The sequence below is a fragment of the Macaca thibetana genome, chromosome 2, assembly GCF_024542745.1.
Source record: "Macaca thibetana thibetana isolate TM-01 chromosome 2, ASM2454274v1, whole genome shotgun sequence".
In the NCBI taxonomy this organism is placed as follows: domain Eukaryota; kingdom Metazoa; phylum Chordata; class Mammalia; order Primates; family Cercopithecidae; genus Macaca; species Macaca thibetana.
Genome location: NC_065579.1, coordinates 191,010,041 through 191,033,099, shown reverse-complemented (window position 1 = coordinate 191,033,099; position 23,059 = coordinate 191,010,041). Strand labels below are relative to the sequence as shown.

The following is a 23,059-nucleotide window of genomic DNA, read 5'->3' as shown; positions in this document are numbered from 1 at the left end:
ATTTACCAATTTCAGTTGTTCCTCCTTATCTGTGGGTGATTGGTTCCGGGATCCCCTGCAGATACCAAAATCCATATGCATTTCAGTTCCATATATAAAATGGCTTAGTATTTGCATATAACCCACAAACCTCCTCCTGTATAATTTAATATCTTTCTTTCTTTCTTCCTTCCCCCTTCCCTTCCCTTCCCTTCCTTCCTTTCTTTTTTTTTTTTTTTTTGGACAGTCTCACTTCGTCACCCAGGCCGGAGTGCAGTGGTGCAATCTTTGCTCATTGCAACTTCTGTCTCCTGGGTTCAAGTGATTCTCCTGCCTCAGCCTCCCAAGTAGTTGGGATTAGAGACACCCGCCACCACGCCTGGCTAATTTTTGTATTTTTAGTGGAGACAGGGTTTCACCATATTGCCCAGGCTGGTCTTGAACTCCTGACCATAAGTGGTCCGCCCACCTTGGCCTCCCAAATTGCTGGGATTATAGGTTTGAGCTACCAGGCTGGGCCAATTTAAATTACCTCTAGATTACTTATAATAGCTACTACAATGTAAATGCCCTGTAAATAGTTGATATACTGTATTATTACAAAGTTTGTATAAATGTTATTGTTATGTTACTATTTTTAATTGCTTTTTAAAAGATATTTTCAATCCATGGATGCAGAAGTGGTGAATACAAAAGGCTGACTGTATTTTTAGTTTTTCCTCTTCTCAGGGCATTAGTAGGATTATACGTCCCTATGCTGTTGAAGTTAGGAATGTCCATGAGACTGTCTTTGGATGAATAAAAGAGCAGAAGTAATCCCAGCACTTTGGGAGGCTGAGGTGGGCAGATTGCCTGAGCTCAGGAGTTCATGACCAGCCTGGGCAAAACGGTGAAACCCCATCTCTACTAAAAATAAAAAAAATTAGCTAGACATGGTAGCATGCACCTGTAGTCCCAGCTACTTGGGAGGCTGAGGCATGAGAATTACTTGAACCTAGGTTGTAGTGAGTCAAGATTGCCCCACTGCACTCCAGCCTGGGCGACAGAGAGAGACTCCTTCTCAAAAAAAAAAAAAAAAAAGAAAAAGAAAAAGAAAAACCACAATTACTTTTGCACCAGCCTAATATTTTTAGCTGAACTATTCTTCAGATTGACTTCAGAAATTTTGCCAATTATCTGAAAATATGAAAGCTAGCAAATGAGACAGAATTAGGATTATGGGTTAAATTCATGTCTCATACTCCAAAAGTCTTTTCCTTAGAATTGAGAGAAAAAGAAAAATGGTTTCATTTTTATAGTAATGGACAACAGGTAATAGACATGCATAATTCTATCCTCCTGAAGTTTACAGGACACAGGACCTGGGAACTTCAGGTGCATTCGAGCATTAAAAAGTAAGTTAAGCTCTAACGACAATTGGAGTCTGCGAAGAACAGTTTAAAGCAGTTTATCTTAATCATTTCTTAAAAACTAAAGATTAATTGTGTGTTTTCCACACACTTATTAACACTATTTCTAACACTAAAGTTTCTCATTAGCACTTTGGAGACTTAAACCTTTCTAAGTGAACAAATATATATGCATATATTTCTCATTAGTTATTTGATAATATTTTCCATGTGGAAAACTTGGGAGCTGAACGTTTTGAGTTTTTATGGTGGGGAAGGAAAAGCAGTATCTGAACTTAAATAAAATCTTTTGAACCTTGATTTGGATAGAAATTTTTCATTTAATTATATTTGATAAATAGTTTTAGTTTTAATTGTGAAAAGATTGCTTCATTTTTTAAAATATAAGCAATAGCTACAAATGTTAGGGATGCATAAGTAAACACACTCAGAAACACAAAATATACGTAAAATATACAGGTGTTCATTAGGTATACCAACATCCAGAGGGTAGAATACGTGAAGAATTCAGATTTAAAGTTTTATTAAGAAATTTTAGGGAAATTTAAAGAAACAAATACTACTTCGGTTGTAGCAGCTACAGTAGTGACTGGCTAATTATTTGGATAATTCACTAAGAATCTTTGTTTACCCAGCAATTTATGCAAGAAAATTAATATTTGGTGGGCGCAAAAGTATTTAAGGTTTTGCCATTAAAAATTGCAAAAAAGGCCGGGTGCGGTGGCTCGAGGTGGGTGGATCATGAGGTCAGGAGATTGAGACCATCTGATTAACACGGTGAAACCCCGTCTCTACTAAAAATACAAAAAATCAGCCGGATGTGGGGGCGGCGCCTGTGGTCCCAGCTCCTCGGGAGGCTGAGGCAGGAGAATGGCGGGAACCCGGGGGGCGGAGCTTGCAGGGAGCCAAGATGGCGCCGCTCACTCCAGCCTGGGCCACAGAGCGAGACTCCATCTCAAAAACGAAACAAAACAAAAGATAGTATACCTCATATACTCATATACCCCCATGTACTAAGCACAATGATAAAAGTATTGGTGGACAATAAATATAAAGGTTGTTTCCCGAGAAGTTGGAAAAAAAATAACAAAGAGTTAAAAATTAGGAGAGAAAAACAAGAGACTAATGGATCAGTCCAAGAGGCCCACTGCCTGACAAATAGCAATTCCAAAGGATAGCAGAGAAACTAGAGATGAAAAGAATTATTATAAAAAATATTAAGAAAATTTTCCGTAACTGAAATAAATAGTTCTCCAGTTTGAATGGGCCCATCTAGTGTTCTATGTTGAAGGGAAATCAACAAATCAACAACAAGCAAACATGGACAAAATATCACAAGCACATCCTAGCAAAACATTTTTGATTTTGATGTTCTCCAAGCTTTTCTTGAAAATGCTTTCTGGAGGACAGGCTTCTTTTAATAAGTGAATAAACCAGGAAAGAGAAAGTAATTAGATCTAAGAAACAGGAGATCCAACATAAAAGAGTGATGTAAGAAAGTCTTAGGTCTAAAGAAAAGACAGTGGGTTTGGGACAAAATATGAAGGGTTTAATGAGGGAGGTGTCAGAGAAGATCACTGATGGAATCCTGGACATAATTGAACATCTAGAATGTTAAAAAAATGCAACTATTAACGCCAAAAATTAATCAATTGCATACAAAAAAGGAAATGGACTTACAGTATTATACTTAGCTCTGCAGTAGACTCATCTAAGGATCTTTCGCTTAGTAAAACTAATGTAAACTCTCACTATTAATTTAACAAATAAAGTGACAGTAAGAAAATGGGAAGACTATATAACGTTTAATATTTCTGACAAATCTGACATGGTAGATCTGTTCAGTTTCTAACTAAATGCCCAAATGTAGCTTATAGACACAACTCATTTAAACTCAAAACTATGTGAGATTAGAAATATGTGATTAATTTTGAACGATTTATCTTTTAGAATATTGAAGCAGACCTCAGATCCTGTCGCTGTTAATAATAGCACTGTCTTAGAGGGTTGTTGTAAGGATTAAATGAGTTGTTGCAGGTAAAGTGCTCAGAAAACAGTCTTGCATGCATGTAGTAATAATAAACACTGGTTATTAGATTCAGTACATAGATGTTAAAAATTCACATACCAAAATGGTGTTTTTGCTTAGTTTGAATGGTGAAGCAATACAATTAAGAATGTAGGGAGACACAAGAATCAGTGTCATCATCACTTAATAGCTGCCTGTTGAAATTCCTCAGCGTGAGACCAAACAAGGTTTTGGGATTGCATCCAAGTTTATGTGGGCAAACATACTAATTTGTCCAGGCTTTTCTTTCTTTCTCTTTTTTTTTAAATAAGAGAATGTATTTTGTTTCCTTCTAAACAATCATAACCAAACTTTACTTGGAGGTAGTGTTGAGTAGTAGGAGACCTGAATATCCCTATTTGAAATAACTATGAAACACCTGACATTTCATAGCTAGATTTTACTTAAATTGACAGTGACATAACTCTGATAACTTTTTAGTTTTAAGATTTTAAATTTGCATTTCACATTTCTTCCAATATTCTACTATAAATATAGGCACCTATTCTTTAAAATAGACATGTGGAGATAGAAGACATTATCGGACAAAGGGTATATTTTAGACATTTCAAGTCAAATTTACAGACTTTTTTTGTTACTCAGAAGAAGGAATAATATTAAATTCATTTTCTAATTACTGCTTTGTAAAAGGATTAAGAATGTTAGTAGAACTTTGTTAGCACCCACTTATTCCCTGAATTTTTAATACATCAATAAATTTTTCTGTAAGTTTTGTGTCCTTGTCTAAAGTTTTTGCTAGAAATCTCTATATAAATGATATGTATATTTCAGAAATTTCAACATTCTTAGATGTATTACTTAATTTTTTTATATTTGTAAAACACTATACGCACTTCCAGCAGTCGATAAACACTCTACTCCTTTCAGAAGCCTCTTCGAAAAATCATTGATTATTACATATTCAGACTCTTTTGGATGTATGTTTGACCCAATAAAGTGCTGATTTGAAACCTCTTCTTACTTGTTCTTGCAACAAAGGCTATATGCCGTGAACTGTTAAATAACCCTCAATATTTATGACACGCTTGGTTAAACAAGAAATGGGCCACTTCACTGTAAATAATGCACAAGCCCACTTTAATAACATACCACACTGCTACCATAGAAATTGTGTTGTATTCATTGATTTGTAAGAGTGAAACTGAAATATTTCAAAACCTTACGTGGCTTTATAGCATTGTTTCTAGAGATGGTAAGGAGAAAAGGAATCAACATGTTTCTTCTCTGACACTCTGTATTTCCATTTTAAAATTCTGATCCCAACTCAATCACTTACACAATTTAGATTAGAATGGTACACGATATAAGCAGCAACTACTGTTATGAGATTATCATTTATTCACTAGATCATTAGTGGATATATAAATTTTAAGATATGTGTATGATATGAGATCCATGCATTCTCATTAAATGGGTCAGTTTGGTAGTGATGGTCCCAAATGGCTTAAGTATCAGAGCAGATGTTGTAGTAACAAATTAGCTTGTAGTGGAAATTATACTATTTTTAGTATTTAAAAAAAGGATAATTAGGGGGATGTAAATGGGAATTTTAGTCAAATAATGATCTTCTTCTTTTGGGATTATTTCGCATTCCCCCAAAAATGTTTTCCAGGATTACACAGGTTTATTTTCTTTTTTGTATATACTAAATGTTAGGGTGAGGGAGAAAAGTCTCACATGTTACCTCAATGAAGTGAAGCAACATGTAGTAAAAAATTAACATCTGATATATAAAATCTACACAGTCATTTTGAGATACTGTGTAAAAAACATAGATGCCACAAACAATACCTGATATACTTGCTTGTTAATATCATTTTGTAAGTAACTCATATCAATGACTTACGTGACAATTGCATTGTACATTCTCTAAGTTGCTTAATATGTATATTTTATTTATTAAAACTTCTTGCTGCTATGCCCAGGGTTATTAAACTCCAGACATATTAAACTCTAGACAATTTACATTAAATATATAAAAACGTTCCTGGACAGATAGGCCATCTCCCTGTCCTCTGAACTCAGTTTTCTCTAATAGAAAGATTCTATCTACTCGATTATCTGTGATTCTAGTACAGGGAATTCATACATTCAGACATTCACACACATGCATGTGCACACAAAAGAAAACAATATCTGTGGGCAATTTTAAATAATATTTTTAACTATTACTCCTTAACTGTAGAGCCAATTGATATCTTTCTTTACAGTTGTCATGAAGCAGCCAAGATTATTTTTTCTACTTTACTTTTCTTACCACTCACAATGGAAGTTTTAATGAGTGTAAGTATGGTTAACATGCAAACAAAAGAGACAAATAACATTTTTTAATTTGTATAGCACAAGAGAGGTTTCTGAGTAATCAAGAATTTTACAAAACGAAATGTACAGAATAGACTTCCTTTACCACTAGATTGTTAAAGACAGTCACAGTCTCAGGAACAAGATTATTCAGAAGATTGTCCTCCAGTCACTTTGCATTAAATTGTAATACTTTAAGTTAGTTCCATTATAGACTATAAAGATAATTGTATAAGTTTATTTCCTCATGTTAATTTATCTAACGATATGTTTAACAGGACAAATCTGGCACCTGATTAACCTGAAGGGAAAAAATAAAAATGAAAAAATTTAATGCTGTATTTAATCTGAAATGCATTGTTATTTAAATTTTCTTAATTCAACACTCCAACATGATTTATTCATTACTTATACATAATTTTTGGGAAATCCACAAAAGATAAAGGGCAAACCCTATTATTGTATCAAAACAATGCAGCTGTTTAGATTGGGTGAGTACAAGGGAACAGAACTAAGAAGCACTGGCGAATGAGGATATCCCTGAGAAAGAATACTATCTTGGATTCCTCCTTTCACAAACATGAACTTCTTTGGTATTGGTGGTACTAAGGGATGACATTTACAACTTTTTTTGTACCTAAGTTCCTGGGAACGTATCACACAAATTCCTGTGCCCTCCCACCCCCATGGATTGCATTTGTTGGTCTTTGAATCCTCATTCTTTTTTTTTTTTTTTCTTTTTTATTACACTTTAAGTTCTAGGGTACATGTGCACAATGTGCAGGTTTGTTACATGTGTATACATGTGCCATGTTGGTGTGCTGCAGGAGCTATACCTAATGTAAATGACGAGTTAATGGGTGAATCCTCATTCTTATGTTGGAAGACAGGAAAAATGCAAATGAGTTATTTACAAGAGCAAAATAAATATAAAACTATTAAAGTTGCGTATAAAGGTCTTATTAACTGTACTGCTTATTCCAAGTGTCTAAAAGCTACAATTATGTAGGCAAGGAATAAAATTGAAGAGTGATATTTATGAACACTGTGAGGATGCTTCAAAAGTAAAATATCAGTTTGTTGTTTTATCTAAAGTGAAATGTGCCTATTGAATTACATTTTTCTTTTAACACAGTCATCTATATGATTGTTATGATACAGAAGAGGATTCTATCACGTCTAACTCCACCTAACCCACCTCATACACACACAACCTATCCGCAGCCCACAACTTAGCAAAGTCTACGGAGAACTGTGTTAACAAGGACCAGTGAAGAGAGCATTACGAATAGCTGATCTTACAATAAGACCACTGTTACATTATCTAATTCAATGGGTTATAAGTGATGTCTTGTATTCCTTCTCCTTATCTAAAGTTTTAGTCAAATTATCTCAGAGTTAGAGGTATAAATTATACAAGTATATTTAGAGCAAAAAACTCCTTGTGAAACATATATTTCCAGGGTAATCACTCTTAAACACTTATATATCAATTATTTCTAACACAATTAGTTAATTCGTTACTATTATGCTGGTGTACACATGCATCTACATTTCAGAAGGCATTGGTGCATAAGGTAACAATAAGTCATGCAACACAATCCGAAGATGTAAGTTGGTGATTATGAATTACATTGCTCTAAGAGTTTTGCTTTCTGTTGTTTTTAAGATTACAAGTGTAAAAAAAAGGTACAGATACATTTTAATCCAAATTACTTGCAGGTAGTGTTTTTTTCCTTTATGAAAACAATGTAGTCAAATATTAAATTTCTAAGAAAATACTATTCTAAAAATATTAGCAGTATCAAAGTTTCATCTTGATAAGCATTCTTTTGTATTAAACATAGTAAAACAATAAGAATGACCACAGTTTCCATGTACATTTCTGTTCACAAAAGTGTTTCCTTTAGCAATATGATCTGCTGTGAACAGAATGAAGTTTGAAAAAGGAGAAGTTGTTGTGGTTGTTAGCTGGAAGCAGGGATGAAGGGATTAATTTTATACAGGTGGTTGATGACTGATGGAGGTGGAGGCATTTTAGGAGGAAGTTAGTATTTGGGAAAGAGACACTACCTGTGTAGCCCAGCGAATTGTCATCGTTCTCAGAGGTGGGGATCGGCGTCCCGTTGTCCTTCCCCCTCTCTAGATCTTCAGGGTCTGTCGGAAACAACACCAGAGCTGCTGATGGGGTCACAGTAGTAACAGTAGTTGCCATTTCGATCACAGCATGTCCAGACACAAGTAAATCCACATGTGACAGAAACACACACAAGGACAACACACAGCACACTTCATCCTTGCCCCTCCTGCGGTACACTAAGCCCTGCGAAGGTCTCAGCATCATGGTTTACAGTTTCCACTTTTTCTCCTTAATTTCCCTAATTCTCTGCTCTGCCTGCACCTTTGCTGCACTTCAAAGCTGACGCAGGGCTCGGACTGCCCTCTGCGAGGCCGCCAGCACGGACTGAGGGAGCATATGGAGGAGGGAGAGGCAGGGTGGCTGAATGCTAGCATTGCTAATTTTCTACCTTATTGTTAATCAAAGCTATTGACTGTGATCACTCCCCATCATCGCTTCATCTCCTGGCAATTACAGACTCCAGAGACTGCACCTCATATGAGGCAGGGAGGATGTGGGGAAAAATAGGTCTTGTCAAATAAGAGGGAGGATGATACAAATGTCATACTTTTTTTTCTGAGAAACACGGAAGAAAGCCGTGCAACAGCACATCTTTCAGAAGGCAACCGTCTCTCGTCTTTAAGGACTGATACAAATTTACTGCAACGAGTACATGACTCAAACACATGTAACTTTGGATATTTTGGTTTGGATATTTTAAAACATTCCAAATTGTTTGAGATTCTATATCACGATCATCCGTATAAGTATTTTCATTCAGCTATGCTTATTTTTCTCAAGTAAAAAATGCATTTTTTTCTGTTTTTCTTAAATTGCACATTAATTTTCCTACGCAGAATTTTAGAGGGGAGGCTAGGCACAACACTCCAGTTTCCACATCCACAGTCGGAGTAGCGGAGTAGCAGTATATGTGTGTATAGAAGCTCAGTGACACCACTAAATTTCCCTGGTGCGCAATCACTCTACCTGTCATCTGTATGTGAGATAACTGTGAGCGGTGTTCATAGGCCTGCTACTGAGAAGCAGACACAGACACAATACAAACCGAGAGTGTCCCTCCTAAATCAAATAAGGTAGAGCCATAGGTCATTCAAGTTCTGATGTTCTGCAGGCTTTAAAGAGAATCACCTTGAACACTCTCTACAGAGGAAGGATTTCTTGTTCTGAGCAGGGAAGAAGCGCAGATGTTTACTCGGGGAACAGTGTGTCACTTCTGGATGAGCCAGTGAGAACATGCAGGTAATGCCCTCTAGAAACATCACGGAGGTCATTAATTTTGCGTCTCCACTGGCTCGGTCGACATATTTTGTCTTAGACGCAGCTATTCAGGGATGATTTAGAAATTCTTCAAAAGGAATAAAAAGACTAACATGAGTCCACTTGGTTTTTTCATGCAGCATATTTATCCCCACTAATCTCCCTGCTTTCCCTCCTCCTTCCCACAAGTATCACATAATTATAATAACCTGATGTGGCTAAAACGAAAAAAAAAAAAAGTTCAGATCTGTGCAGACAAAAGAGAAAAGATATTCATTCTCGCTTGATTCGTCCTTGCCTCTCTAGTGATGGCTGCTGTCATTTTACCCTTAAAATAGATGCTGCAAGTGATAAGGCGGAAAGTGTCCACTTTACCTTTTCGGCCTGTGAACTTATTACATGCACATGTTGTTTAGGTCAAACTTCCAGGTCACATCAATGAGAAAGAATGGGGAGCAGGCATTTTTGTGTGTTTTGAGGCAGTGTTCAGAATGTTCTGTCACAAGTCATCTAGCTCATGCAGACTATCCAAATATAAGAGGTTGTTGTAGGAAGATCATCAGAAATTGCTTGGTCAAATGCATGAAACAGCTTTTAAGAAAACCACCTTGCTTACCTACAATCTTGTTTTAAATGATAGAATGTGTTTAGAATCACTTTAATTTTATGAATTATTTTTTTAGTAACACAATGCAGACTTTTAAGGGAAGTTACTACTTTTAATTTGCACACAATCAGTTATTTAATGTGGACCCACACATTTCTTATCACTCTGTTAAAAATATAGTACAGTATCATCCAAACCCACGACATAAATTAAATCAGTGCGTCTACACAATATTACAAGACTTTTGGGATGAGGTTTGTGTAGCTTTGTTATTGAATTCTTCCTGAAAATGGGGATATTATTATGAAAACAACAGAGATGAGGAAGATAAGTTTACTGTCATTTGAAATGAGATACCTAAATCATATAAAATAGATTTTCCCACCTGCATGTAACCTATCTTAAGTGGCTTATAAATTTGCTTCTCTGTTCCTACTCATCACGTTTCTGGCCCCTTCTTAAGCTCAGAAGGAATAGATTTTTGCATTAATCAATGAATCTTGCCATATCTCTACCTTGTTCTGCCTTTAATTAATGGTATGCTAGACCTAAAGGAAACAAAAGGTGCTATTTTTAGCTGCTTTGCTAATTTTTTTCTTTCTTCTCCTTCCTGTCAAAATATAACAATAACACGAAATAGCCATTGACTCACTGCAAGAGAGCTGGAGGACTAATTTAAGGCCAGTCCGAAAGACATTTACTTAAATTTTCGGTTAAATAGCATTGATTATGCGAGCTATGGACTAGAAGCTAGCGAGGAAGAGACTATTGTGTGTTTACCATATCTAAAGGAGGTCTTCTTATATCCCAGCACTGAATTTAGGGCTACCCATGCCTGAATTGAAATAGGTTCAGCTGCAATTGGTAAAAGCTGCCATCCCATCTAGAAACACACTGGCATCAGAGGTGCTGGGTTTTATGTGTCTGTCACCCCATTATAATCTAAATTCCTGAGGGTCAGGTACTCAGTCTGCTTCTCATTTGTATACCTACCTGCTTTACATTGAATCCAAGTTAATAAATAAATTAATAAAGAGATGGTAACCAAGAATGCAAACCTTACTGAAGTGATAGGAGCTCGATCTGAAACAACTGAAAATGATGTGAATTGTATTTTCTGCACCAGTATTATATGCAGAGCGGGGATAAAAAGCTTGCTATAAATAAACTCATATGCTGTTGTACATCCTATATCCTCAAGTTCATACAAACAAATAAGGCATCTTTCAATGTAAAAAGGAAGTCTTGAATCATAACATCATAGTCACTCACGGTTGGAAATGGGTCAGAGGGACTCCCATAACAAGCTTTGATGAGATGTATGCGTTCCTGTGAATTTCGTGGCCATTGGGCCTTCACTGCTTTTCAGGGTGATCAATTCCAATTTTAGAATTAAGTCCTGTTTTTTAAATTTGTTTTAAAAAATCTGTCTTCTAGATTTTCTATCCATTGACTCCAAGTCTGGAGGAATGTACACTAATGCCTCAGCCATGACAGCTTGTTTCCCTCCCCATACTCCTTAAATAGTCGTGTTTCACACAGCTCCAGATTTCATCCTGTTCTTTTCAACATGCTGTCTGTAGATATCTTCATCCGGGCTCAAGTCTTCGATTATTTTTCATAACATATGCAACTTGTACATTTCTCAACTAGATGCTCTACCGACAACCAAATTTTATTTCCATTGGTGATTCAACTTCATGTAAATTCCAAGAAGCCTCACACCTTTTCTCACTGAACACTACACTCATCATCTTGACTTCAACCTACTTCTTTGCTGTAGTCCCTACCTATGTTACATATTTTACATAAATATTAAAATATTTTTAGTATTTTACAATTCAGTAAAAAGTTAGCACCTGGGGTTAAAACTGAACTCTGACCTATAGGCTTATTTTTTATAAATATTTTGCTAAGTGATTTTATATGTTTTTGTGTAGGGGTTGCATGCCATACTTAAACTTACAATATATAAGGTTATATGTATGTATATATGTACATATACATATATATACACACATACATACAAGTATATACATATACACAAACAATATAAGAGTGAACCGTCTTAAAACAGTCTTTCATATATATAATAACAGCAACAACTATATATACACACATACATACATATATACACACACACACACAGTGTATGAGTGGACCATCTTAAAAGAGTCTTTCATGTATATAACAACAGCAACAACTATAAAAGGAAATAAGCGCCTATATCTTCCTTTACAATATAAATTATGTCTTTAAGGAAACTTTGCCTTTAAATATAGCAATTCATTAAATGTTTGGGTCTTTAAACATTAATTATTTTTTAATTGACAAATTTAAATTAAGTACAACATGATGTTTTGAGATATGTATGTATACATTTTAGAATGGCTTAATACAGCTAACTAACATATGCATTACCTTATGCACCCATGATTTTTTGTAGTGAGAACACTTAAAACTGAGTGTCTTAAAGATGGTCAAGACTACAATACATTGTTATTAAATATAGTCATCATGTTGTACAATGGGTATCTTGAACTTATTCCTCCTAACTGAAATTTTATGTCCTTTGGCCAGCATCTCCCCAAACCCCTACATCTATTAAGTGAAAAATGGTTGGAAGACAGCATATTTTACAGTGCCAAAGTATCACCCCAGAGGGTATTTGCTAACTTGGAAGTAAAAAATACACTTTGATAATTGATAGATCAGACAGTTATATCTGTAATTCAGTAATGAAACTTACTATCACCAATAGCTGGCAACTAAGAGTGAGAAGACCATTCTATAATACAGTATACAATATCAGCTATGAAGCCTTTCTGAAAAAAAATTGTTGATTGTTCAATGAAGACTTAAGATCCAGCTTAAAGTTTCCAGAAAAAATGACGTACTTAGTTTTTAGATACACATGTGGAATAATTAAGGCATGAGATATCGTATCTCTAACTCACACTCAAATGGTTGAATAAAAACTACCTTGGGTGAAAGAGATATGGAAAATATGACATAACATTACCAATCATTCAATCTTTTTTTTTTTTTTGAGACAGAGTTTCACTCTTCTTGCCCAAGCTAGAGTGCAATGGCGTGACCTCAGCTCACTGCAACCTCCGCCTCCCGGTTCAAGCAATTCTCCTGCCTCAGTCTCCTGAGTAGCTGGGATTACAGGCATGCAGCACCATGCCCGGCTAATTTTGTATTTTCAGTAGAGAGGGGGTTTCTTCATGTTGGTCACGCTGTTATCGAACTCCAGACCTCAGGTGATCCACCCGCCTTGGCTTCCCAAAGTGCTGGGATTACATGCGTGAGCCACCGCACTTGGCCCAATCACTCAGTCTTTTATGAAAAACATTTAAAAAGTTTAAAGGATGGTGGATGAAAATTTAATGATCTAAAGTCTTCTCTATAATATGCAGCAGACAATCATGCAATGGCATTTCTCTTTCACTAGCGGTATTAAAATAGGTAATATTAGTTTTGTAGTACAAAAACTCATATTTGCAGTAGCATTCAATCCATAGTTATTTACATTGTTTATTATCCCATGGTAGCCAGTGTTATACTGGGGAAATGTAGAGGCCTAAGAGAAAAGCCTGTTGGTTTAAATTCAGAATTTTATTTGTGTATTTTTAATTTTTAAATTGGGTTTGTAATCACAGCTCAAAACATTAGGGTTTTCAAGCTTCTTTCCTTCTGTCACACTCAGTTATGTCTAATAAAAACATAAAACATAAAAAGCTTCTTCCTTTTGCCCTACTTACTATAACTTGTCAAACTAGTTTCTTTATAGATTTGCATTATCACAGGGCAGAGCTTTGGCATTAATTGACATTTTAAAGATGACCATTAATAAAAGATTAGGGAAAAGCAAATGAATATAAACTACTATCAATATGAGAATTGTGTTCTACAAATTGGATCAATTCTCATTGATTCTTTCCTACTAATCAAGAGGAATGCATGGAAGGGATACTTTAAATGGAGTACTGAGAACATTTAATTAGAAACCTAGGCAATGAATTATAAAATCAAATACAAAAAAACCCCTACATTTGTGAAGCTTTAAATTTGAATCAAAGTTCTATAACATCAAATTTAATTTAAATTCGAACTTCTGTTTTAATCATGTATAGCCCAAATAATTGTTGAATGTACTTTATTATCTGTCCCATTTTTTTGAACTGGGAATAAGGGGAGAAATATAAATTATGTTATAGACAGTGAGAGGAAAAAAAATCAGTAGGTGCTTTTAGGTGGTGTCTCCTTAAAAATATTTAGTGAGTGATGCAAACAAAGAAATATATTTACAATAGCTGAAGAAATCTATGTACTGTAGAACATTAGATATAACATGTCTGAAGTTAAAAAATTACCACTAAATATTGAATAAATTATTTTTAAAGCAGCAATATGAGAACAGAAAACAATGTGTTACAATCATCTCCAATTTTGCTGGTATAAGAAAAATCAAGGTTGTTTCTTTATGTTTCTTTCAAAGATAGAAGAACCATGATTACAATGATCCAAGTGGATAATACTTGCTAGATATTGTGTTTTGATAAAATAAACAAAACATTAACCTTGATGTAAAATCTGTTTTCAAATAAATTTTTTAGTGACTGGATAGTTCTTTCAAAATTTGAAAACTTTGTCTTCCAATAGTTTTGAGAAAAGAAAAAATGTTAGAGTAGTTTATTATTTGGATAAGCTCAAATAATCTTAATGGAGAGTAGGTAATTTTATCCTGTGGCCTGACATGTCAGGACGGTACTAAATAAAATTTTTAAAAAAAAAATTCATACAATGATCTCAAAATACATGTTACTGCTTTTTTTCTCATTTTCTGGTGTGGGTGGTTAGATAACTGAATGAATCAAATGTGAAGTAAAGAAAGTAAAACCTGCACTGATTTGATCACAAGTAATGTTCATATAATGCTTTAGTCTATTTAATAGAACACATCATTTTAAATGCATATATGTGTTCTCATGTAATGCTGACAATTCGATCATGATCCTAGCCATCATCGTCATGTTTCTCATCAGTATTTCCGTTTTCAAGATACTGAAACTGAATCTCAGAGTTCTTTTGCTTCTGTCATGCAACTAGTAAATAGTGGATCTGAAATTTGATTTCAGATGATTTCCGACTCCAAAGCACTCCACTTTTCACTACACACCATGACTTCCATTTACTCATCAATCTAACTGTGGGAACTAGATGGCATTTCAATAGCATACAAACAATGGGACACCAGGTTGGTGATTCTTTTCTAGTCACTGAACAGTAAGATTGGATAATTTCACAAGTCCATTTTTGAGGTCCAGTAAGCATATCACGAGAACTTCTTCATGTGCCCTTTTACAGACAGAATAAAATAAAGTATTTAATAAGGTAGTCAGTTGTGTTGAAGCAAGAAACACACAATAAAAGATTAAAATGGGGTTCCAAAGCATAAGGCTTTGCCCACAATGTTTCAAAGTATATTGATTTTGGGGATCAAACTACTGACTGAAATCAAGATACATTGAGTTTTTTTGGACAATTATTTCTTTAACAACATAGGCACATCTTTTGGTGTAAGTTTAAGGGTGACTAAGACAGGGTCATGTCTTATTCATCTTCCTACGCCTAGCCTTAACACAGTGCTTAAGAACAGAGTAGACAATCAATACATTTTTTGTTGAATGACTAGATGAAACACTGGGCCATAGTTTTGTTGGAGTCAAGAGTTTAAGATGGAAGTAACTTTTCTCAATGAATGAACATGAATTAATTCCTTATTTGGGATGTTGTCATATACTTATCTACCTAAAATATTATAATCACCATAAATCAAACTCAGAACTAGAGTATGGTAAATTACTATTTCTGATAGAATAACATATTCCTTCCTCTCTCTCCCCTGTAAATGTAATGTATACATTTGGAAATAGAATCTTATTTAACTTAATTCAGGCAAGGGTCTTACTGGTAAGAGTTTTTTTTTTTTCTTGTTAAAGGGGATGATTAGCAAACTGGATATAAAATGCAATAAATTGTGGTAATACTAAAAACTGAAAAAAAAGTATAGTATGAATAAACAAGGAAGGTTTTTAAATATTGCCAGGTAGGTGAATTATATTTAAGTTTTACAAATTCCCTCTGATTTTAGGAACTTCTAATATAGATATATAGATATAGTTATAAATATAAATATAGATACATTCTGATTTGAATGAATGGACTGCATTTTTCTGAGAGGCTCCTCTTGAAACTAAAGTGATATGATAACAAGTTGGAATTAATATTTCATTTGCTTATATTACATTCTGTTTTTGAATCTCCAGAAGTGTTACAATTCTGAAAAAAATGGTAGAGTAACTATACAAAAATTGTCAAATACAATTTGGTTTAAGCTAATTTGGGGTACATCTAGCTATACCAGACTGATGAAATTTGAGTAAATAAAAGGCACCTAGTACATACTGAGGCAAGAACATTAATAACAGATATATATATATATATTTGTCTGCTTTATATATATGTATATATAAAACAATTCTATTAACATAAAATAGACTAGTGCAATATTAGGAAGGCAGATTCATTAATGGATAAGCCTGTGACTCAGAAGAATATAAATGCCACAGAAGAAGCTATTAATTCATTTTAATTCAACTTAATTTGACTAAACAAGATAGAGTGCCTCCTGTATGGAAATCATTCTATTGATGGAGAAATGGTCATAATTTAAAAACCATTTGTTTCCAGACCTCTCCTAGTGGAAACACTGACAAAGTGGAGCTCTTAAAGTAATTGGGGAAATTATGCTTCAGTGTGACACAACATGTTTTTCTTGATGTCTGAACGTTTAGTTTAAGAAGGTCGTGGAGGTTATCATAGAAATAATGTGATGACTACCCCTTTATAGCATTAAAAACTGAGCCAATTGTCCGGTTGAGGTCTGCATTTATTCAAAATCCTCAAATCCAATCCTCAATAATATCTGATGTGACCCATACCTTGCTGGGTTGGAATTTAATCTGCAGAGATTTGCTGCCTTGAACTTTACTGTAAGAGTTAATTTCCGGTCCATTTTACTAATACTTCTGGCTCTCTCCGTCTGTTGACTTTTTTTGTCATTTTCTCCACCCACTTTGCCCTGGTATTCAAAGGCGTTTCTTTTATTGTGCTTAGCATCTGCTACTGTTCCACTCCCTTCCAGTCAAAGCAAAGTAACTGCAACACAGGCTAATTAAATGGTGCTTGAAGTTAGTTAACAGGTGGTGTCCCAGCTGCCCTTATAGTATGAACAAATACATCCCACAGTTTCAGGCACAGAAATGGCATAAAAGCTATCCCTAAATTAATGGAGTACTCTTTTTATAGCATTAAAATGATGGATGGGGAATCAGGAAGAAATAGAATCCCTTTTGTAGATGTAGCTACCTGGGTTTGAGGTACGGTGATCACATCTGAGATCTGAAGTAAAAACTGAGATCTCCTTATCCTTTACTCAGTGCTCTTTTATCATCATAGTATATGTAAATTTATTGCCACTTCCCTTAAGTACGTTAATAATCCATGTTCATAATCACTGCTACTGCTTACTGTGTAGAATGATATTCAAGTAAGATTCACATGTTTTGTTAAAGTCAGACAAAATATCCAATTATTTACTTGACATTTTGGAATCACTACAGCTAAATATATGTTATCATTTATTTAGATAATCAATATAGTGTAATGTTTAGGAGCCACTAGCTAACCCTGTGACTTTGGGCAAGTTACTTTATTTATTTATATATTATCTATTGATTGACCTCAGTTTCTTCATCTACAAAATGTAAAATAATGGTACCTATTTCACAGGAGTGTTGTAAGCATTAAATAAGCAATTATTTATAAAATCTTATGATAACCCTGTATACTCAGTAAGAAGTTAGTAAAAGTTTGCTATTATTATAATTCAAATTACAAGTCAATTTAAATGGATCATTTATATTTCTTAACAAGCAAAATCCTACATATTTGCCTCCTGTAATGAGAAAACACACACGCTGTCTCTATTTAATTTGCCAGTTGGGAATTTACATAAGAGAAAAAGTGAATAACGTATCAGTTAAAATTCAAGAGAAAAGTGAATTTTGGAAATGTCATTTTTGTCTAACTGTGTTTCTTCACATCTTCAGCCCATTGCATTTCCTCAGCACTCATTTACGTGGAACCCCCACCGAATCATTCAGCAAGTATTTCCACACAGACAGACAGCATGTCATCCTTATGGTGGACTACTTGAACTGCAGAACTTAGTTTGCCTAATTGCCTGGTTGCTTTGTGCTGATAAAGATGAATTCAATGAATTTTATTTCTTAAGAAAAATAAAATATGCTTGATATTGAAATTACCCTGCAGATTTCTTCACTGTTTGGATGAAACACTTTTTTTCCTCGCCCAGTGATATTTCAACATCTGCCCAACTTCTTTTACTGCCTCCTCTAGAGAGATAGAAACTATGCTTGATGCATTGGAGGGTGGTGGGGGACATCTGAAGCATCTGCAGTTTGGCCCCAGATCACGTGACAGCTGTGATGCCTCCCCACCTGCCCTCCCTCATGTGTCCTGTGTTTTGTGGCTGCCATCCATCTGTGACCATTAAGGGCACCTCTAAGGCTGCATTCACTCAACTGCTAAAGGGACAAATTTCCTCTGTAGTCTCTTCATTGTCTGCCTCTTCTAACCACAGTCACGGTTTTGCACTCTTCATTCTAATTGTGCTTTTGATTATTGGGGTCATTTTATTCCTTCTGGTTTCCTAAAGGTCACAGGGATTAGCTGTGTCCAATCGAGGACCAGAGAGAGCAGTTGAGGCTTACCCCCCATTCATCCATTTCCATTGATTTCCTCTCAGTGTGAGAGTGGCAATGGTGGTTGCTGTTTTTTTTGTTTTGTTTTTTTTCTTCTCTCTAACTCTCATTTGATTGCACGTTGTACCCTCCCCCACTTCACCTTAGAGGGAGGCTGTTTGTAGCAATGGTTATGGCATAAGGGATTTCACTGCAGCAAATTCACACAGGTAGGGCACTGGTGACCAAATAAACATGCACTTGGTTCTTCTTCCCTTTACTATTTCAGTTTACTTGGCTCACAGACTTTGGACATTTCTATTTTATAACATAAAGCTGAATTTTAAAATGACATTCCCGTTTCTTGCTAATTCAGTCTAATTGATTACACACATATTACATATACATTATTTATTATAATCACACATACTACATACAACGTATTTTTAATTTTGTTTTTCCCATGTATTATTTGTTTTTACCCTGTGGATTCTCAGACTGGTATTTGTGTTTTTTCATGGGGATATCTGCCAGCCTTTATTCTCACAAGGAATTTTACAGTGAGACGATATGTTTCACTTACAAATACTTTTCCCAAAAGAGACATTCTTATTGTAAATTAATGGAAATTTGTGAAACTTAAGAAAATAAAATAGCTATTTTTAAGAAATGTGTTTATTTGTGTGCATGCAGAAGGAGTGAGGATTATGAACAACAAACACACAAAATAACCCCAAATACCTTAAAAGATATTAGGCTATTTATGTATTTATTCATATTCAAGTGATAGTGGGGACAGTTTATTATGTAAAAGTATTTTCTGGGCACCCATGTGTTTGGCCGATGAAGTCTATTCATTACTGGTGGTCAACAGTATAAGACACAGTAGGAGGCAGTCCTCAGTAAATTTCCCTTCTTCTGGGAGTCAAGTGAGATGTGACTGAAGTTGTTGAGATTATCAGAAAGAAGAAGATTTGAAGATATTTGAAGATATTGCACCAAGACTTTCTTCCTTCTGCACACTCTGCTTTATAATTCATAATACGCTTAATCATATTCTATGTAGTATATGCTCATCTGTAGATTCAGTAGCCTCTGCACATGTTTAGAGTGGACACAGCCTAGGTGAGTAGCAAATATAAGACTTTTTGTTCTAATGATGCAGCGCCTGTGTGAATACATTGATTAGCACACGTGTGGGAAATGGATGAAAAGTTTACTATAGTAACGAACACTCTCGCCATTGGCCTCTGGTTTCCACTTTTTAAGAGAGGTCAGAAGTTTTAAAGCATTCCCATTTTCCTGCAAAATGGGAACGGAAACTGAAGTTTATAGATAGGGAATAAAAATCTGCTGAGTTCTATATATTGACAGAATTATGATAACCATGTATGAATATTTTAAGGAAATACTATAGAAATCATAAATAAATACTTGCAACTCTTGTTGATGGAGAAGATTCACAAAAACAAGTCTCTGTAATCTGTAATCTGCAACATTTGGCATTTGAAAATGCCTTACATCTTCAACATAAACCTTAAAACTGTAATGTGGGAGTCAGAAATGGCCATAAGATTGACAGTATTTTTAACAAATGAATGGTGAGAGTTGCACTAGTAGTAATTGGTATAAATAAATCAAACACCTAAGAAAGTGTTCCTCTTCTCTTAGATTACCTGGGATAAGACTAAACTATTTGTTAATGTTAATGTTAAACCTTTATTTTTGGAATGGCTATCTGAGTGCTTAAATATGATTCTAAAAATAACCCGACAGCCTAACACCGGGTAACCAAATTTGCCAAAAAATATAAATCTTCCATTGCTGGTAAAACTGCTGGCTTACCTATGATTCTGTAGCTTCTAGGTAAAACATTCTCTCTAATTATACATCATTATGGCAAAAACATATAGGCATAAAACATGATAGTGAATGAAACAACACAGAAAATAAAAAATGTGCTAAAGTAGTTACACAATGCAGGGAGTTGACTGGTCATTATAAACATGACAACAGCACATTTTATTTCGCAAGATAATAAAGATACTGTTGTCAAACTTTGCATCACTCACGTGTATTTAATTGACTATGCCATTAAGCGTTCTGCTATATATTCTACTTTCAAATATACTATATGCATAATGAAATTTATCCTAAATCTTACCGTAAAAACTTTTCAAATTTTAAGATAATAGCAGGTTCATATGCATAATACAGGAGTATCTATTATACATTTTACTTCGTTTCCTCCAGTGGTAACATCTTGCAAAACTATACAACAATATCACAAACAGGATATTAACAGTGATAATAGTGAGATAAAGGGTCTTTCCACCGTTAAATGGGTCATTCATGCTTCCCTTTTATGACCCCACACACTTTCCTCCCCCTCAACCCCTTCCTATACTCTGACAACTACTTATCTATTCTTCATATCCATATTTTTGAGAATGTTCTATAAATGAAATCATACAACATGTAACATCTTTGAAATGACTTTTTTCCCCACTCAGCTTAATTCTCTAAAGATTTTCCCAGGTTTTTGTGTGATTCAAGAGTTCATTCCTTTTTATTGCTATGGCAATGTAGAGTTCCGTGATACGGATATACTAGAGTTTATTTAGCCATTGACCTGTTGAGGAAATTTGTGTAGTTTCCAGTTTTGCCTATTACGAAGAAAGCTGCTACAAATATGTACAGTTTTAGTATTAAATATACATTTTCATTTATCTGAGATAAATGCCAAGGGCATTTGGTAACTGATATTTAGTATTTAAAAGAACTGCCAAAATTGTTTTCCAGAGTGTCTCACAATCAGCCAATCAGATTTTAAAAGTCACACGTATTTTCACATGAAAGAAAGGTCTCTGGGACATTAGGATTAGGTTAAAGTTAACCTCTGAGAGCGTTTTCCTTTTCTTCCTCTTTTTCCCTTGCTTCCTTTCTCCCCTACTGTCTACTCCCTTCCGCTTTTTTCCCCTCTTTCCCCTTCTCTCCTTTCCTTCTTCCAAATCTTTCTTTTCTTCCTTCCTTTTTAAAAAATTCTTCTTTTCTTTTATTCATATGTGCATAGGAAATTTTGATAGATGGAATGGAGTATGTGAACCTAATCTGAGATCAAGAGGAATGAAGAATACTAGAGCTTCGTAGGTCATTTAGAAATACTGAAATTAGTTTTACAGGCTTTTAAATATTTAATAATGTCATCTGATTCTCCTTATATTAAGAAGAAAAATATATAGTTGATATTACAAACAAAGAAAATGCAGAATCACCTTTATGATTCCCTTTTTCCATGAATGGTAGCAAACTAAAAGCCAAAAATAATAATCATTCAAGTATATGAGATCCACCATACGGAAATCTGTTATGTTGCCACTATGAATAGCAATGTATCTTCTTAGAGAAAAAATAATATTTTGTAGGTTATCATGCAGTGCAGAATAAAGTGTGGTTTGGACTATACAATCACAACTAAAGGATGTATGTTTTACTCTAATGTACAACTATAAAGACCTAGACAAAATGGCCTACATAAAATTGTTCTACAAAAAAGATTAGTGCTTTTGTACATCCTATTTTTATATACCTTAACATCTTTTATATCATTTCACAACAAATGGTCAAGTTGGTTTGGTTTGTCATCATGAAGCTATACCTACCAGTTGTTGATATCCTCTAAAAAATAAATTGATAAAATATATAGATAAATTGACATTTACAAGGAGAATAATAAAACCTCAGGTAATTTACTATAAACACTATAAAACTATAAATATCACAGTAATAGGTAGTCTTCAAAAATAGATAAAAATCATTTATAATCTCAAATTTGTAGATTTATAGAATCTAGAACCAATGAGAGATGAAAGAACATTTCTGATGCCAGAAACACACACACACACACTCACACACACACACTCACACACAATACTCACACACAACACTCACACACACTCACACACACAACACTCACACACACACAATACTCACACACAACACTCACACACACACACACTCACACACACTCACACACACAGTAGTCACACACAACACTCTCACACACACACACCCACACACACACACTCACACACACAGTACTCACACACACACACTCACACACTCACACACACACACACACACACCCACACACACCCACACACACACTCACACACACACTCACACACACACACACAACACTCTCTCACACACACACACTCACACACACACACACTCACACACACTCACACACACAGTAGTCACACACAACACTCTCACACACACACACCCACACACACACACTCACACACACAGTACTCACACACAACACTCTCACACACACACACACCCACACACACCCACACACACACTCACACACACACACACACACAACACTCTCTCACACACACACTCATACACACACACACCACTCACACACACACC

The 23,059-nt window shown here is 34.9% G+C and overlaps 1 protein-coding gene across 1 annotated transcript in view; it reads right to left on the bottom strand.

The window, feature by feature from the left end:
• Positions 1-23,059, bottom strand: part of ROBO1 (roundabout guidance receptor 1) — a 1,153,604-nt gene that overhangs the window by 496,638 nt on the left and 633,907 nt on the right. Inside the window, exon 3 of the mRNA XM_050779013.1 lies at positions 7,852-7,935. Coding sequence (XP_050634970.1) covers positions 7,852-7,935 — 84 coding nt within the window. The remainder of the gene's footprint in view (positions 1-7,851; positions 7,936-23,059) is intronic.